At 42.2% G+C, this 18,731-nt stretch overlaps 1 protein-coding gene across 1 annotated transcript in view; it reads right to left on the bottom strand.

The window, feature by feature from the left end:
- The window catches only part of spcs3 (signal peptidase complex subunit 3), a 43,373-nt gene extending 26,035 nt beyond the window's left edge, over window positions 1–17,338 (bottom strand). The window contains exons 1-2 of the mRNA XM_061678505.1: window positions 17,105–17,338; window positions 5,651–5,724 (exon numbers count right to left, since the gene is read on the bottom strand). Coding sequence (XP_061534489.1) covers window positions 5,651–5,724; window positions 17,105–17,247 — 217 coding nt within the window. The 5' untranslated portion in view covers window positions 17,248–17,338. The remainder of the gene's footprint in view (window positions 1–5,650; window positions 5,725–17,104) is intronic.
- Between the last annotated feature and the right edge of the window lie 1,393 nt (window positions 17,339–18,731).

Raw genomic sequence — 18,731 nt, forward strand, 5'->3', positions numbered from 1 at the left:
GTTGCAGCCCCCCAACATGTCTCATGATAAACACGTGTCTCATGATAAACATAAAACATTTGTTTTTGCGATGTTTTTTTGTTTTTTTTTTCCATTTTTCAGATTGACCAACGTTAATTTATTCTACATTACACCTAAATCTGAGGCAGATACAGGTCAAATCCACAATAAATCACTGCTTAAGATCGTTTAATCACATAAACAAGAGTAGATTCCACTGCAATGCATTATACATCCATCCATTCATTTTCTGAGCCGCTTCTTCTCACTAGGGTCGCGGGCATGCTGGAGCCCATCCCTGCTATCATCGGGCAGGAGGCGGGGTACACCCCGAACTGGTTGGCAGCCAATCGCAGGGCACATACAAGCAAACAACCATTCGCACTCAAATTCACACCTACGGGCAATTTAGAGTTGTCAATTAACCTACCATGCATGTTTTTGAGATGTGGGAGGAAACCGGAGTGCCCGGAGAAAACCCACGCAGGCATGGGGAGAACATACAAATTCCACACAGGCGGGGCCAGGGATCGAACCCTCAGAACTGTGAGCCAGACGCTCGAACCAGTTGGTCACCGTGCCGCATGCATTATACAGTCGGAACCAATGGAGAAATTTTAAAAAGTTAACGTTTGTTTCCCCCACTCCACCCCCTCACGCATAAAAACAACCAAACAAAGAAAAACATACAAGCAAAGTGATATACAGTCATTACTAGAGGATTCAAAAATATTTTTTCATGTGTCAATTAAGATGGTACACAAGGTCACATACTGTAATACCAGTCTTGTCGGGTTGGGATTTTACGTATTACAATTTAAGCACTTTACTGGATTACCTGTATTAGGTGTTCATTTATTTGTTTATCTTCTAACTTAACCTTGTGCTTTGGCACTTGGTATATATGATTATTATGATATGATGAGCATATTTTCTGTATGTCTGTCATTAGGTTGTCTGTTCTGTTATGAGACTGCAGCATAGGTGAACGCCCCAAAACACATTTCTTAGCGGGGTAAGAAATTTGATCTTGAATCTTGAGAAGGTATTTTTTTCATCGCAGTACCTGTTTGAATTTTTATTTAAATAAGATGGTTTTAAATATTCCTGTAGTCCAGTCAGAGCACAAAGTTGCAATCTCTTACAATGGAATGAGTTGAAAAAGAAACTTTTGTCTGAAGACACTCCCAAATGAGAGTGTCATCTGTGGTAGGGCATGTTACAAGTAACCACACAGCAAACGTAACTTTTTATTTTTTTTATTTTTTTTTTTACCCGCTGACTCGATTATGCTTCTTGCCACTGCACCAGTAGCCTACTGTGTTTGTCTGTTGAATTTTTTGTTTGCTTGTCTTAATCTTCTTTTTGTTTTGTGCGTTTCATGTGTACTGTATGAAAACTTTCGGTCTGCCACCTTGACCGAGGACTCCCTAGAAGAAATGTTCCTCATTGGGACAAAAATATGAAATTAAAACAAATAAACCATTTAATTTACAGTGCTGTGAAAAAATATTGGCCCCCTTCTCAAATTCTTATTTTTTTTTTTTGCATAGTTTCCACACCTTAATGTTTAAGTTCATCAAACAAATGTAAATATAACACAAATACAACCCAAGGGAAAAAAATAAAATGCTGTTTTTAAATGGTGATTTCATTAATTAAGGGGGAAAAAAAACTTCAGTTACCTGGCCCTGTGTGAAAACGTAATTACACTCCTTTTTAAATCATGAATTATCCATCTATCCATCCATTTTCTACCGTTTATCCGAGGTCGGGTCGCGGGGGCAGTACCTTCAGCAGGGACGCCCAGACTTCTCTCTCCCCAGCCACTTCATCCAGTTCTTCCGGGGGGGTCCCGAGGCATTCCCAAGCCAGTCGAGAGACGTAGTCTCTCCAGTGTGTCCCAGGTCGTCCCCGGGGTCTCCTCCCGGTGGGACGTGCCCGGAATACCTCACCAGGGAGGCATCTGGGAGGCATCCGAATCAGATGCCCCAGCCACCTCATCTGGCTCCTCTCGATGTGGAGGAGCAGCGGCTCTACTCAGAGATCCTCCCGGATGTCCAAGCTTCTCCCCCTCTCTCTAACGGAGAGCCCGGACTCCCTGCGGAGGAAACTCATTTCGGCCACTTGTATCCGGGATCTTGTTCTTTCCGGTCACGACCCACAGCTCGTGACCATAGGTGAGGGTAGGAATGTAGATCGACCGGTAAATCGAGAGCATCGCCTTTCAGCTTAGCTCCTTCTTTACCAAAACGGACCGATACAAAGTCCGCATCACTGCAGACGCTGCACCCATCTGCCTGTCGATCTCCCGTTCCATTCTTCCCTAACTCGTGAACAGGACCCCAAGATACTGGAACTCCTCCACTTGGGGCAGGATCTCATCCCCGACCTGGAGAGGGCAAGCCACACTTTGCTGACTGAGGACCATGGTCTCAGATTTGGAGGTGTAACTTTGAATAGTGTTTTTTCCTTCATAAATTAAATCATTTGAAAACAGCATTTTAAGTTCACTTGGGTTATATTTGTCTGATATTTACATTTGTTTGATGATCTTAAAGTTGGTAAACTATGCAAAACAATTTTAATTAGAGAATGGGGCAAACACTTTTTCACAGTACAGTAGATAAAGATCAGACTACATTTTATGAACAGTTTATGCAGAAATAAGAAATTCCAAAGTGTTGTTACACTTTTTCTTCCCACTGTAAATGCTCTTCCACTGGATGGCAAAAGGCACAATAAACCTGTGTATCCACCTGTTACAATTCATAGTACAGAATAAGTCAGGGCTTCCTCAAATATATCAGCTGTGTGTTCAATTAAACAAGCCCAGACTTCACACGAGGTACATTTGTGACTAAATTGAGAATTTTATTTTCAGTATTCTTATTGTGAATGATATTTTTGTTTGGTGGGTTACCGTGAGGTTTATCTCATGTAAAATAGGTACCTTGCCTCAACAAAGGTTGGAAAGCACTGATCTAATTAGGGCTGCACGATTATGGTCAAAATGATAATCACAATTATTAAAGTGCCCCAAAACATATATCATTTACTTCATTTCTCAATACATTAAATATGTTTAAAGTGCTGAAAACGTGCAAGACTGAGAACAATATAATACTGAATTGTTGCGATATGGCTTAAAACGCTTTTTCACCAAAATGTTCCTGATTTTGTGGGCAGGGCTAAAAATTATCCTTGTGACCTCAAAAGATTTGGGCGTATACTTTCTGGCATGAGGCCCTCCCCACTATATAAACACCAAGCGCCCTTATTCCATGCAGTGCCCATTCGGATGAATTGCCACTCTCTCATTCTTAAGGGACACAGTTATACCAGTGTAACTTGCAGTTAACCATCAATCTATGCCCACAACTCGAAAAAACATCTTCCCTGAAGTGTAATGTTTAGTGTTTGGGCTACAGTGTCTCTACCATCTGGCCCCACGGACGCTGCGTTGCGCGGCAGTGGCGAACCGTACAGGATCCACCACCCTGAAGCCCCACGGCAGCCGGATACCAGGTAGGGTGCACGGCGCAATAGCGAACGGTTTTCAGCCACTCACATCGCGGACGAGAAAGAGGGGGGTGGGGGGGGGGGGTCATCTGGCTGTGACCGCCAATGGCTGCAACTTGGCCAAGAGTGTACACAGTGTGTAGATATGTGGGAGGAAATTGGAGTACCCGGAGAAAATTGGAGTACCCGGAGAAAACCCACACAGGCACGGGGAGAACGTGATGCGGACTACTGCTACTTCCAAATAACAGACGTTACATGAACCTTTTGGTGACTATTTCATCCTCGCTAGTCAGTAGCATGTCCTCCATGTTGTCTCCACGCAACAAGAGCTGCCATAGGGCAACGAAATCTCACGGACTTGCGAAAATCCACCATTAATAAAATAGTGATCAAATCTAGCTTCTCGACATATCAGCCGCTCAAGAAGGAGATAAAGACGTCCAGCGAGATAAAGAGGGTTTTTTTTCTCCTATTTTCACCTCTTTGCCCCACCTGTACCGTCGACCTTCCTGCAATACGGTGAGCTTTTCCACGACTTTGCAATAATTATCGTACCGTGCGATTAACACTGTGATAAAAGCAAACCGTTAGCTATTGTTACATCCCTAGTTGTGTGACATAATCCACGACCAACGATTGGGCCTTACGATAGCAATATGGCACAAAAATAAAGTCTTTCCGTTTTGACTTTTTGGGATATCTTCCGTGTAGTGTGACCTATCAACGACAACTCTCCGACAGCACACCTTAACGTTGACCCATAGGATTGTGTCTTGCAACGACACATTGCCTCCCTTGGTCGCTGTTGTCAAGATAGTTGGTCGTCGTCAACATTTATTCACACAAATCAATGTTTACCAAAGCTTTAGACCATGATTCGACAGAACGGCGGCAGGCTTACGTAAAGATGTTAGCGCTAGCATTAGCTGGCATGTTGCGTACTTGCGAGCCGCATTAAAAGTATGTGAATATCCCTCAAGCTCTTCTTGAATGGACAGCCCAAAACATCCTCTCCCGAGCACCCGGTGTTGACACGCTTTTTTTCCCCTCTTTGTTCTTTTTTTCACCCACCCCCAACACAAATTGCTGCGATCCATTGTTGTTGTAACCAGTGACGTTTTCTGGTCCCACAGACCGACAGCGTTTGATTTGACAAGTTAAAGCCCAATGACCATAAAAGATAGGACACGGTCTTATCGTAGTAAATGTCCTGTAGTGTTGCCAGAGGCTGTCCGAGATACAGCAAGATTATATGCCAGTAGTCTGAGATAGTATGACATCCTGAAAGACAAAAATTGTCTTGTAGTCTGATCCAGGTATAATTGTGTGTATGATTACCTACTAGATGATAATCGTATGTGAATGAGCTCAGCTTCAGCATTAAATTCACTCGATAAACTCCAACTTTGTTATTAGCAGCATTGACATGTTTCCAGTTAGGTCCATAAATAATGGGACATGAACACAATTCTAATCTTTTTGGCTCTAAACCGTCACAATGGATATGAAATTAAACAAGATGTGCTTTAAACTGCAGAATTTCATCTTTAATTTGAGGGTATTTACAACCAAATCAGGTAAACGATATAGGAATTATAACAGTTTGTGTACTTGCCTCCAACATTTTAATTGGCCGCTAGTTGCATGTTACCATCTCGGATCCTTGAGTTAAGCCAAATTTCCAGGGTAATCAAAACACATAAGTCACAAACGCAGCAATTTATACTTCCAAGTTGTCTGTTTGATGCACCAGAGATCTTGGGTTGGACAGATAAAGACTCGGTAGTGGTGGCTCACGAATGCTCACGAGAGTTATTATGAAACCAAACTCGACGACTAAGCAGGAAGCGCACCACTGCAATATGATTGGCTGCTGCATCATTTGAAAGGGTAATGACGTAGATGACGGCCTACCTAGAATTTGAGTGTGAACTATAAGAAGGCGCCACCGCAACCACGCCCACAGCCATCTTGGCTAGCATTTGCTCTCCTGTACACTGCTATAAACTGAACGGGACACACGCAGTTTGGTTCGGACGATTTTCAAAAACCATTCCACCCATAATATATATATATTCATATATACTTATACATGTACATATACAGAGGCATATGTAAAGGATATCAGCTGAGAGGTCAAATGTGATGAAACCCAGATCACTGCGCTCTCTGGGTCCAGTGAAGTCATCAACATTTCTCCTGTAAAAAAAGAAATACCAACTTATTTGAGCACAAAGTTTCGATAAAACAAATCACAACATGAATATTTAGACGGGTATGTTCTGAAATTATTTGGATACATGCTCTCACTGGACATCTCATCCAATTCTGTTTTACAGTGGCTGAAAAATATTTTTAACACGTCACCATCCTTCCAGCCATCCATTTTCTACCACTTACCAAATATATTTCCATAGATGCTATTGACATGAAAATTTCACCAGATGTTGGGAACAACCCAATTAAGCCATACATACAAATAAAGTAGAACAAATAAGATCAGAAATTAAGTTGTGTGAAATGACACTGGGTAAAAGTATTGAACACGCCAACTGGTATTTATTTAATACTTTGTACAAAAGCCTTTGTTTGCAATGACAGGTTCAAGACGCCTCCGGTATGGTGAAACTAGTCGCATGCATTGCTCGTGTGTGATTTTGGCCCATTCCTCCACACGAGAAGTCTTCAAATCTTGAAGGTTACATGGGCTTCTTTTATGGACCTTAGGTTTCAGTTCTTTCCACCTATTTGCGATTGGATACAAGTCAGGGATTGGCTGGGCCATTCCAGCAGCAGATCTTTGTCAAGAATGTCTTGGTACATTTGCCCATTCATCCTTCCTTCACTTATGTGAAGTTTACCAGTATCATTTACTGAAAAGAAGCCCCACACCATCATGTTCCCACCTCCGAACTTCACTGTTGGTATGGTGTTTTTAGGGTGATGTGGAGTGACATTTCTCCTCCACAAGTGGTGTGCATTATGGCACCCAAACAGTTCAATTTTGCTCTCATCCGACCAGACTATATTCTCTCAGTTTTAACTGGCTTGTCCAAGTGTTGTTCAGCAAACTTTAAACAAGCTTTGACATGCTTTTTTTCCCAACAACAGGGTCTTGCGTGGTGACCGTGCATGCAGGCCATGATGGCGGAGTGCATTACTCACGGTTTTCCTTGTAACATCCATCCATCCATTTTCTTTACCGCTTATCATCACTAGGGCCGCGGGCTGCTGGAGCCCATCCCAGCTATCTTCGGGCGGGAGGCGTGGTACACCCTGAACCGATCGCCAGCCAATCACAGGGCACACATAAACACACAAACAAACAACCATTCACACTCACATTCACACCTATGGGCAATTTAGTCTTCAATTAACCTACATGCATGACGTGGGAGAAAACCGGAGTGCCTGGAGAAAACCCACGCAGGCACGGGGAGAACATGCAAACTCCACACAGGCGGGCCCGGGGATTGAACCCCAGTCCTTGTAACAACAGTACTTGCTTATTATTTTGTCTGCTTTTGAAGCTCTCCACAGGTGGTCCTTGGCTCTTGGACAACTCTTCTGATTATTCTTTGCACTCTTCTGTCAGAAATCTTGCGAGGAGCACCTGATCGAGGCAAATTTATGGTAGTATGATTGACTTTCCATTTACGTAATATGGCCACAACTGTGCTCACTGGAATGTTCAGAAGCTTAGATATGCGCCTGCAACCAATGCCATCGTTATGTTTTACAACAATTAGTTTGTGATGGTCTTGAGACAGCTCTCTGCTCTTACCCATTATGAGATGTGTCTTGACTCACACCTTGGCAATGAGACCTTTTAATAGGCCATCAATTAGGACTGAACCAGCTGATATTAATTTGTACTGACAAGGGGCTGGATTGCTGTTTGATTATTGATAGATTGAAGGTGTTGTCTTGGCTTTCCATCCCTTTTTGCATCTCCCTTCGTGTGTTCAATACTTTTTCCATGTGTCATTTCAAATTTTTACTCACAATTAATTACTGATCTTATTAGTTCTACTTTCTTTGAATGTATGGATTACTTGGGTTGTTCCAAACATCTGGTGAAATTTTCAGGTCATTATCACCTTTGGAAGTATATTTAGTGAGAAAAATGGTGAAGTGTTAAATACTTATTTCAGCCGCTGTAACTCCAATGTCAACCATGAATACAAGACTCCTACACACAGTATGTTTAGTAGTCTTCGTGGCAAGTCTACACAGTCTGCATGAGCTCCCATGCATAATTAACTGGGACTCATAAATTCACAAGCTACTGTCATTAAAATAATTTTGAAAAGGTTCCAACACATGTACTTAGTGGTAACTTTATGTATTGCATGTTTTGAATGCAGGTACTTTATTTAAAATGTAGTTTAGTCCCTTGTATTAGCTCTAGTAATATGATGCATATTTTAATTACTAAGGCACGAGCAGCAACAGCTGCAAGGGACCTATTATAATAGTAAGAATTATTCTTCATTTCCTTCATTATTAGGGCCTTAGCAGCAACCGCTGCAAGGGACCTATTGTAATTGTAATAATTATTTTTCTTTCATTACTATTATTCTTGTTACACAAAATGAATCACGTTTTGGAAGGCCAAAACATGCCACGATTTAAATGAGAGTTGGCAAGCACATTGGGCCTTGTGTTGCTCTAGGTCAGACATGCCCAAATCCGGCCCGTGTTCATATTTCCACTGGCCCGAAGCCTCTGTCATAAAACCAATAATATGTGGCCCGGCAGCACAAAATACACGCGCAATTTTATATTTCACCACAGGATGGCAGTAAACTTGTGGCTGAACTCTCGCAGGGCCGTTTTGCGCATGATCTGTTTTTTGCCCATTTCTAAAATGGCAACTGGAAGTAAGAAAAGGAAAGTTGATAGCGAGGGCCGACGTTTCCAGGACAAATGGAAGTCTGAATATTTTTTCACCGAGTTTAGAAACAACTGCGTCTGCCTAATTTGCTGTGTTCAAGGAGTTCAATATAAAGAGGCACGACCAGACGGAACATGCTAATTACGACAAGCTAACTGGGAACGAACGCAGTGAAAAATTAAAGCAACTGGAAGCTGGTTTAACGGCACAGCAACACCTTTTCACAAGAGCCAGTGAGTCGAATGAAAATGCAACAAAGGCAAGCTATGAGGTGGCAACGCTGATTGCCAAACACGGCAAACCTTTTACTGAGGGTGACTTTATTAAAGACTGTGTGATGAAAATGGTGGAGAACATTTGTCCTGAGAAAAAGCAACAGTTCGCCAATGTTTTCCTGGGTCATAGCATTGTGTCACGAAGGATCGAAGAAGTTTCTTCTGATATTAAGAGACAGTTGGACGCAAAAGGAGTGGAGTTTGAATTTTTTCCGTGAGCCTGTGACGAAAGCACGGATGCATCCGACAGCGCTCAGTTACTGATTTTTTTTTTTTAGAGGAATGGACAGTGAAATGAACTTGCGTGAAGAGCTACTTGACCTCCAGAGCCTTCAGGACCAAACAAGAGGGAAAGATTTATTTGCTTCTGTTTGTTCCGCTGTACATGACATAAAATTAAAGTGGAATAAAATCACGGGGATTATTACGGATGGCGCACCTCCCATGGTTGGCGAGCACAGTGGATTATCAACCCGAGTGTGTCACAAAGAAAGCGAAGAAGGAGGTAAAGCTATAAAACTCCATTGTATTATTCGCCAAAAAGTTCTATGTGCCAAACCGTTTACGTGGATCTCAGTGACGTTCCAGCCCACCTGCAGCTGGAGCTCATTGAGCTGCAGTGTGACACGGAGTGTCGCAGCCGGTACCAACAACTCCCTCTTGTCAACTTTTACCAGCAGCTGGATAAAGACAGGTTCCGAGAGATTCGTACATTTGCTAAGAAAATGTTGAGCTTGTTTGGCTCGACATACTTGTGTGAGAAGACATTCTCAGTCATGAACATGAATAAGAACCGCGTGAGGACAAGACGAAGTGACTGCCACCTGCGTGACATCTTGCGCATTAAAACCACCGCTTTTGAGCCAGACCTGCCCCATTGACTGCCGTCAAGATCTCAGTATCACCCATCACATTAATGCAAACATGTTGTTTGTTGATGCTGATGAATAAAGTTTGAGTTTGAGTCAAATTTCATAAAAATACTTTATTTTGCATTTCATTAATTTTTATTTTAACCTTCATTTATCCAGGTCAGGCAGTTATAAGATCGTAAAACATAGTAGTAAAACAGTAAAATAAAAATACAAAAAAGCATTCCCCTCGTCGGTAGCATGTAAAATTAATGCTGGCCCGCATGACAATTTTTTTACGGCAATGTGGCCCCTGAGCCAAAAAGTTTGGGCACCCCTGTTCTAGGTGATTACAAAAAAAATATATATATATATATAAATAAGGCTGTAGCATCCCCTATAGAGCATTCTCTGCGGTAAGATGGGGCTAGGGCTAACAAAATTGGGGGCCGTGTAGCTCCCCAAGACATACAAAAAGGTCAGTAGAGGCTATAACCTAAAATGAACAGGAAGCGAGTTATGATGTTTTGAAGGTGCAATTTTGGCTAATTTTTGCCAACTTATCCCAGAGGTTTCATCCTAATGCAGCCCTATGGGGGGCACAAGTCAGTGCAAACTGTAGGCCGGTCCCAAGCCCGGATAAATGCAGAGGGTTGCGTCAGGAAGGGCATCCAGCTTAAAACCTTGTCAAACAAATATGGGCGTTCATCCAAAGAATTCCATACCGGATTGGTCGTGGCCCGGGTTAACAACGTCCGCCACCAGCAGCGTCAACCTGCGGGGCGCCGTTGGAAATTCAGCTACTGTGGGTCGAAGTCAAAGAAGAAGAAGAAGAGGTGGAAAGCGGGTTCTTCGGCAGAAAGAGAAGAGGAAAGCACAGAGCCTAAAACTGAATGTGGGGACTTTGAATGTTGGGACGATGACAGGAAAATCTCAGGGGTTGGTTGACATGATTATTAGGAGAAAGGTTGATATATTGTGTGTCCAGGAGACCAGGTGGAAAGGCAGTAAGGCTAGAAGTTTAGGGCCAGGGTTTAAATTATTTTACCATGGTGTAGATGGGAAGAGAAATGGATTCGGGGTTATTTTAAAAGAAGAGTTGGCTCAGAATGTCTTGGAAGTGAAAAGAGTATCAGATCGAGTGATGAGGCTGAAATTTGAAATTGAGGGTGTTGTGTGTAATGTGATTAGTAGCTATGCCCCACAGGTGACAGAGAAATTTTGGAAGGAGCTAGACGAAGTAGTTGTGAGCATCCCACACAGAGAGAGAGTCGTAATTGGTGCAGATTGTAATGGACATGTTGGTGAAGGTAATAGGGGTGATGAAGAAGTGATGGGTAAGTACGGCATCCAGGAAAGGAACTTGGAGGGACAGATGGTGGTAGACTTTGCAACAAGAATGCAAATGGCTGTAGTTAACACTTTTGTCCAGAAGAGGCACGAACATAGGGTGACCTACAAGAGCGGAGGTAGAAGCACACAGGTGGATTACATCTTGTGCAGACGATGTCATCTGAAGGAGGTTAACAACTGTAAGGTAGTGGCAGGGGAGAGTGTGGCTAGACAGCATAGGATGGTGGTGTGTAAGATGACTCTGGTGGTGGGGAGGAAAATTAGGAAGACAAAGGCAGAGAAGAGAACCATGTGGTGGAAGCTGAGACAGGACAAGTGTTGTGCAGCTTTTCGGGAAGAGGTGATACAGGCTCTTGTTGGACGGGAGGAGCTTCCAGAAGACTGGACCACTGCAGCCAAGGTGATCAGAGAAGCAGGCAGGAGAATACTTGGTGTATCTTCTGGCAGGAAAGGAGAGAAGGAGACTTGGTGGTGGAACCTCACAGTACAGGAAATCATACAAGGAAAAAGGTTAGCTAAGAAGAAGTGGGACACTGAGAGGACCGAGGAGAGGCGAAAGGAATACATTGAGATGCGACACAGGGCAAAGGCAAAACAAGAGGCAAATGATGACATGTATGGCACGATGGACACTAAAGAAGGAGAAAAGGATCTATACAGACTGGCCAGACAGAGGGATAGAGATGGGAAGGATGTGCAGCAGGTTAGGGTGATTAAGGATAGAAATGGAAATATGTTGACTGGGGCCAGCAATGTGCTAGCTAGATGGAAAGAATACTTCGAGGAGTTGATGAATGAGGAAAATGAGAGCGAAGGGAGAGTAGAAGAGGCAAGTGTGGTGGACCAGGAAGTGGCAATGATTACTAAGGGAGAAGTTAGAAAGGCATTAAAGAGGATGAAAAATGGAAAGGCAGTTGGTCCTGATAACGTTCCTGTGGAGTTATAGAAGCATCGAGGTGTTTTGGAGACAAAGTTAGAGAGAGCATACTTCAATGGTTTGGACACCTCCAGAGGAGAAATAGTGAGTATATTGGTAGAAGGATGATGAGGATGGAGCTGCCAGGCAAGAGAGCTAGAAGAAGACCAAAGAGAAGGTTGATGGATGTCGTGAGGGAAGACATGATGGCAGTTGGTATTCGAGAGGAGGATGCAGGAGATAGGCTTACATGCAAAAGGATGACGCGCTGTGGCGACTCCTAACGGGACAAGCCGAGAGGAAAAGAAGAAGTCCTACAGGTTTCATCCGATTGAATTTAAACTTGGTCTGTACCATCATCAAGATATAGAAGAATGTGAAGGCCTTCAGATGTTACATTACAAAATTTATGACTTTTCGACAAAAGCTGTTGCCGTGGCAATGTGCTGTTTGCAGAGCTGTTTGCCAAGAAACTAATGGTGTTTTGAGGATCTAAATATGCATGCAAACTCAGGAACCTTTGCACACACATGAAGCCTGGCAAAAATTCAATATTTAAAATGTTTATTGTGCGATTTCTAAAAAATGGGCGAGTAGCGCCCCTTACAAATTGTAAATGAAGCAGCCCCGCCTGTACATTTCACCAAGGTCTACCAAAATCGGGAGGCATATTTAACACCTCAAGACCAACGAAAAACGTTTATTGGAGCCATCCCCGAAACCCAACATCAAGTCCACCATTTTTTAGTTTCAAATTCTGACCTATTTTCCTCCTTTTACAATCATACTTTTACAAACTCATCCTCGAGATCTTATCCGATCGACTTCAAACTTTGGGTCTCTCATCAAAACATATTGTAAATGAAATGTTATTAAAACCTCTCCATATTGTCAAACGTGGTTGGTGTGGAGACATGCTGTTCGCTGCGCTGTGCTGCACGCACACAATTGTGAAGTGGGAAAAAAATTATGTATGGCTTTACACGAATATTACTCTGAAACGTGCGGTGCACATTTCTGTTCAATGGTTCTGCAATGTGCCAAGACCCCAACCTGGTCATGTGGTGCGAGGGCTCTTAATAGCTGCTCGCAGCTCAAATTCTTCTTGCTGCGCACAATGAGTTGCATTTTTGACAGCCCCAAAATGAACGAAACTTTGCACGCACATCAGGCCAGGCAAAAAAAATTTATTAAAGTTTTTTAAAAATGGCTCTGTAGCAGCCCCTACAGTGCACTATCTGTAAGTTTAGCAGAGGGCTATGTAAATTGGGGGGCACATGTAGCTCCCACAGACATACAAAAAGTAAAATCAATGGAAACCACATCCTAAAATGAACGGGAAGCACATTGACCACATCCACCTGAAATTTTGTCAATAAAGCCTCAAGACGATCATTCTTTGTAAAATAAAATGGTGATGTTTCCCCAGAAGGCGTGGCTGTGTGTATCGAATTTTGATGTTTCGCCACAACATCAAAAGCTGCTTACTATTATAATAGGTCCCTTGCCGTTACAACTTCAGACGGTCATATGTTTTCAAAATTTCACACACGATGACAGTCCACTCTTAAAGGCATCTACGAAAAAATAAATCATACTAATAGCGCCACCTACTGGTGCAAGGAATTGACACGGTTCATACAACCCCAATTCCAATGAAGTTGGGACGTTGTGTTAAACAAACAAAAACAGAATACAATGATTTAAAAATCATGCTCAAGCTATATTTAATTGAATACAAAGACAAGATATTTAATGTTCAAACGGATAAACTTTGTTTTTAGCAAACAATCATTAACTTAGAATTTTATGGCTGCAACACGTTCCAAAAAAGTTGGGACAAGTGGCAAAAACGTTGAGGAATGCTCATCAAACACCTGTTTGGAACATCCCACAGGTGAACAGGCTAATTGGGAACATGTGGGGTGCCATGATTGAGTATAAAATGATCTTCCCTGAATTGCTCAGTCATTCACAAGCAAAGATGGGGTGAGGTTCACCTCTTTGTGAACAAGTGCGTGAGAAAATAGTCCAACAGTTTAAGGACAATGTTCCTCAACGTACAATTGCAAGGAATTTAGGGATTTCATCATCTACGGTCCATAGTATCATCAAAAGGTTCAGAGAATCTGGAGAAATCACGACATGCAAGCGGCAAGGCCGAAAACCAACATTGAATGCCCATGACCTTTGATCCCTCAGACAGCACTGCATCAAAAACCGACATCAATGTGTAAAGGATATCACCACATGGGCTCAGAAACATTTCAGAAAACCAATGTGAGTAAACACAGTTCGGCGCTACATCCATAAGTGCAACTTGAAACTCTACTCTGCAAAGCAAAAGCCATTTATCAACAACACCCAGAAACGCCGCCGGCTTCTCTGGGCCCGAGCTCATCTAAGATGGACTTATGAAAATTGGAAAAGTGTTCTGTGGTCCGACGAGTCCACATTTCTAATTGTTTTTGGAAATTGTGGACGTCGTGTCCTCCGCGCCAAAGAGGAAAAGAGCCATCCGGACTGTGATGGACGCAAAGTTCAAAAGCCAGCATCTGTGATGGTATGGGGCTGTGTTAGTGCCAATGGCATGGGTAACTTACACATCTGTGAAGACACCAGTAATGCTGAAAGGTACATACAGGTTTTGGAGAAACATATGCTGCCATCCAAGCAACGTCTTTTTCACGGACGCCCCTGCTTATTTCAGCAATACAATGCCAAACCACATTCTGCACGTGTTACAACAGCGTGCCTTCGTAGTAAAAGAGTACGAGTATGAGACAGGCCTGCCTGCAGTCCAGACCTGTCTCCCAAGTGTGTGACGCATTATGAAGCGTAAAATATGACAATGGGGACCCCAGACTGTTGAACAGCTGAACATTAAGCAAGAATGGGAAAGTATTCCACCTCCAAAGCTTCAACAATTAGTGTCCTCAGTTCCCAAACGTTTATTGAATGTTGTTAAAAGAAAAGGTGATGTAACACAGTGGTAAACATGACTGTGTCCCAGCTTTTTTGGAACGTGTTGCAGCCATAAAATTCTGAATGAATGGTTATTTGCTAAAAATAAAGTTGATCAGTTTGTACATTCGATATCTTGTCTTTGTAGTGTATTCAATTAAATATAGTTTGTACATGATTTTCAAATCATTGTATTCTGTTATTATTTATTTTTAACACAATGTCCCAACTTCATTGGAATTGGGGTTGTACTTTGTTGTTCTCCTCTGTTGTAATCCCATCCATCCATTTTCCGTACCGCTTATCCTCACTAGGGTCATGGGCGTGCTGGAGCCTATCCCAGCTGACTGTGGGCAAGTCGGACATTTTTAATTTACTGTCAAATTCTGACCTATTTTTCGCCTTTTACAGTAGTCATATTTTTACGAACTCCTAGTAGAGATTTTATCCCATCGACTTCAAAGTTTGGGCGTCTCATCTTGTCATTTTGTAAATTAGTAATGTTCTGCTTATTTTTGGCATAAGAATGTGTCTTCATGTTCAGAATTTATCCTGTGTATATCAATGTTCTCAATTCATATATCGGCCGATATATCGGTGATCGGGCAATACAGCGGTTATCCGCTTTTTTTTTTTTCCAGCTTCTAATTGACCTTTTTCCTGTGACGTGATACAACTCCAGATTTTGAAGACTGGTTGCCGTATTTGTTGGGTGAATTGAAGTAAACATCACGAAGGCAACCGCACACCGAGCGACTTGAAAAAGCGAAGTTTGTGACCAAAATGTACACGAACGGTACATACACGCTGGGTACATTCAAATGAATGGGAGTCTGGGAGATGGCTTTAAAATATCATCACTCTCACTTTTATTCTAACTTAGGTCATCGCTCTTCACTTCTTCCTTAACTATCAATCTATCTTTAACCTTTTCACTGAAAGAAAAATGGTACAAAAATGTTCAAACTCAGACTCACTGGCCTTGGCTCATTTTCTGCGAAGAACATGATCAGAATACATTTTTAATAAAGATGTTCATGTCCAATAGAAGTTTGGAAAAGGGAGAAAAATTCAAGGAATGAGAGTGTCCTGGACATGTCTCAGGGACTCAATGGACACAAGATCACATGCAACATTTTGTTTTTACCTCTCACAAGCTGGGACAGGAGCTCCTAAAAAGGAAGCTGACCATGGTGGGAATAATACCGAAAAACAAGCCAGAGCTCCCACCTCGACAGCTGACAGCATAGAAGAGGCCTGTCAGGTCTTTCAAGTTTGGGCACATGGATGACATGTCCCTGGTATCATCATGCACTATGTGCCAAAGAAAGGCAAGAATGTGGTACTCATGAGTACACTGCATGGGGATGGGAGAATCGAGCTAAAGCAAAACCAGAAGTCATCATGCATTATAATGCCATAAAAGGAGGGGTAGGCAACATGGACAAGCTGGTGACTGCGAACAGTTGCAAACCGTGGACCCAATGCTGGCCACGGGTGGTATTCTTTGACATATTGGGACATTTCAGCATACAACGCCTGTATCACTTGGATGGCGCTGAACCTAGAGTGGAACAGAGGGAAGCTCCAGAAGAGATGCCTCTTGTTTTGAGGAACTGGGAAAGGCATTGGTGAGACCTCAAATTGAGACATGTTTCCAGAACATATTCAGAAAGAGAATGCTGGTGACCTATCCACTCAACCTACAGAACCACCATCTGCAGGGTCTGCATGAAGTGTGTGTGATGCCCGTTGCACTACGTCTGTCAGTCATGCCTTGCGTGTTAGACACATTTCGGATCTTTTCATTATTCCAGGTTGTGAACGCAAAGCAACAAAAATAAGCAGTGCCAAGTGTGCGGACCCAAGTGCAAAAAAAAAAAAAAAAAAACATATATGCAACACACACGCGCACACAGTAAACCTGCCCCTCGTGTGTTGCATAAGCTAGCGGCTAAAGCCCATGTATTCGATGGGGCTGATGTGTTGTCTAGATTGATGCTTACTTATTCATGCGTTCAGCTTGTGTTGCGCAAAGGTCGATGCAGTTCAAAGAAATGAAAGTCATGTATATTTCTATGCCCTCATATCTTCATTTTAACTGCTCCCCACTTGTAATTATTTCTCGCTCAACACAAAAAGTAAGATCGTCACGCAAGCCTGTGCGTGCCAATGACAGCCACTTCCGCAATGGACGATGGTGCAAATTCTGTTGAAATTACAGCTAAAGCATTCTCAAAGCACAGCCCTCAATTGAAACGTAAATGTTACTGGAACCCTAGTGTCACAGCTCTCATAAAGGGACGTATTCAAAGGTTCTTACAGCATGACTTTGGAGACACGGACGTCCACAGGAACAGTTCTATCTTTAAACGCTGTTGTGATGAAACAGCCGAAAGTTAAGGCCGCCATGACGCTCAATGAGAAGGCGAAAAGGGAATTAGCTCTTGACAGAACGGTGTTCATTTTTTTTTTTTTTTTTAAAGGTGCTAGAAGACAGGAGAAACGCTCGAAAATGAACGAACGTATCGCACTCCGTATATGTAGAAAATCACTCGGAAATATCATCAATGATAAGACAATGCACTTCCCACCCAGCATTTCACAATAAAACAATATCGTGTATGTAGGTGATATACTTCTTGATGTTGCTTTGTTAAGGAATGTCATTTGGGCTTGAAAAAAAACTAGTACGGAATTTAAGTGGCAAAGCAGTTCATATAGCTGCAGATTAAAAGGCCATTACTTTACTCTGACTGGAGAGACAAGAAGTACTTCCGGTTTGAAAATACTAAGGGTGGAGGCCACGCGTGATTAGGAATCCCACGCGCGTTCCTGCCTCGCAAGACACGCCCCGCCGCAACATGATTGGCTTCTGCTTCACAGGAAGAGCAGGCTCCGCAAATGTTTTTTAAACGTGTTTATTTTTGTAGTATCACGTTAATTTTATATTTTAGAGCGCAAAAGATACGCTATATGTTTATTTCCGTCCTTTTAAAAAAATACAATAAAATAGCTGCCCTCGGGGTGTCTAACTTCTTCGTTGCACTCTTTAAAATGCATGAATATGAAATTTGGCCATGATAAGAATAAAATGAATGATATATGTGCTTGTTTTGTTCTGTGCATTATCATTTTGTAAGAGACGTACCACTACATCCTTCCACAACAAAACAAAATCACCATCAATATGGTCACAAACAAAATCACATGAGCTCTGCCAGAATCTTTTAACAACAGGGCGATACCAAAATAAGTGAACAACAGTCTCAGGGTACTCCTTGCAGAAACTACAATTCCCATCTATGTCTTTTTTAAATCTTGTTTTATATAGTCTTTGGCCTGGTAGACTCGATGAATGATTTTAAAAGAAATGTATTTCATTTGATTTGTAATCATATATGTGCTTGTTTTGTTCTTGTAATCATGTTTGTAATCATGTATTTATTTTTGGTAACAACCAGGCCAGGCCAGTGCTTGCGTGGGTTTTCTCCGGGCGCTCCGGTTTGCTCCCACTTCAGTTTTTATTGGAATATTGAACAGGGTAGATTTAGAGCATGGACACGAGTTCACACTTATTAATATTCAGAGGTAGACCAGAAGCCTTTGAAAACTGCTGAATGACTTTAATAGCAACCGGAATTTGGTTTTCAATTTTTACAAAGTGGTATCATCTGCTAATTGAGACATAATCAACTCTCGATCAATAAGAGAAATACCTTTCATAGCGCTAGACCTAATATGGGCTATTAAGAGCTGTGTTACAATAAGGAAGAGATATGGGGAGGCGGGGCAGCCTTGCCTGATTCCTCTCGACAAGTTAAATCTAGGGGATGTATCACCCATGAATTTAATTCAACTGTTACCATTTTTATCGAGAGTTTTGATAGCTGTAGAGAAATATTTGCCAAATCCGAATTTCTTTCACGATTGAAAAATGAACTGATGGT

The sequence above is a fragment of the Phycodurus eques genome, chromosome 6 (assembly GCF_024500275.1).
Source record: "Phycodurus eques isolate BA_2022a chromosome 6, UOR_Pequ_1.1, whole genome shotgun sequence".
In the NCBI taxonomy this organism is placed as follows: domain Eukaryota; kingdom Metazoa; phylum Chordata; class Actinopteri; order Syngnathiformes; family Syngnathidae; genus Phycodurus; species Phycodurus eques.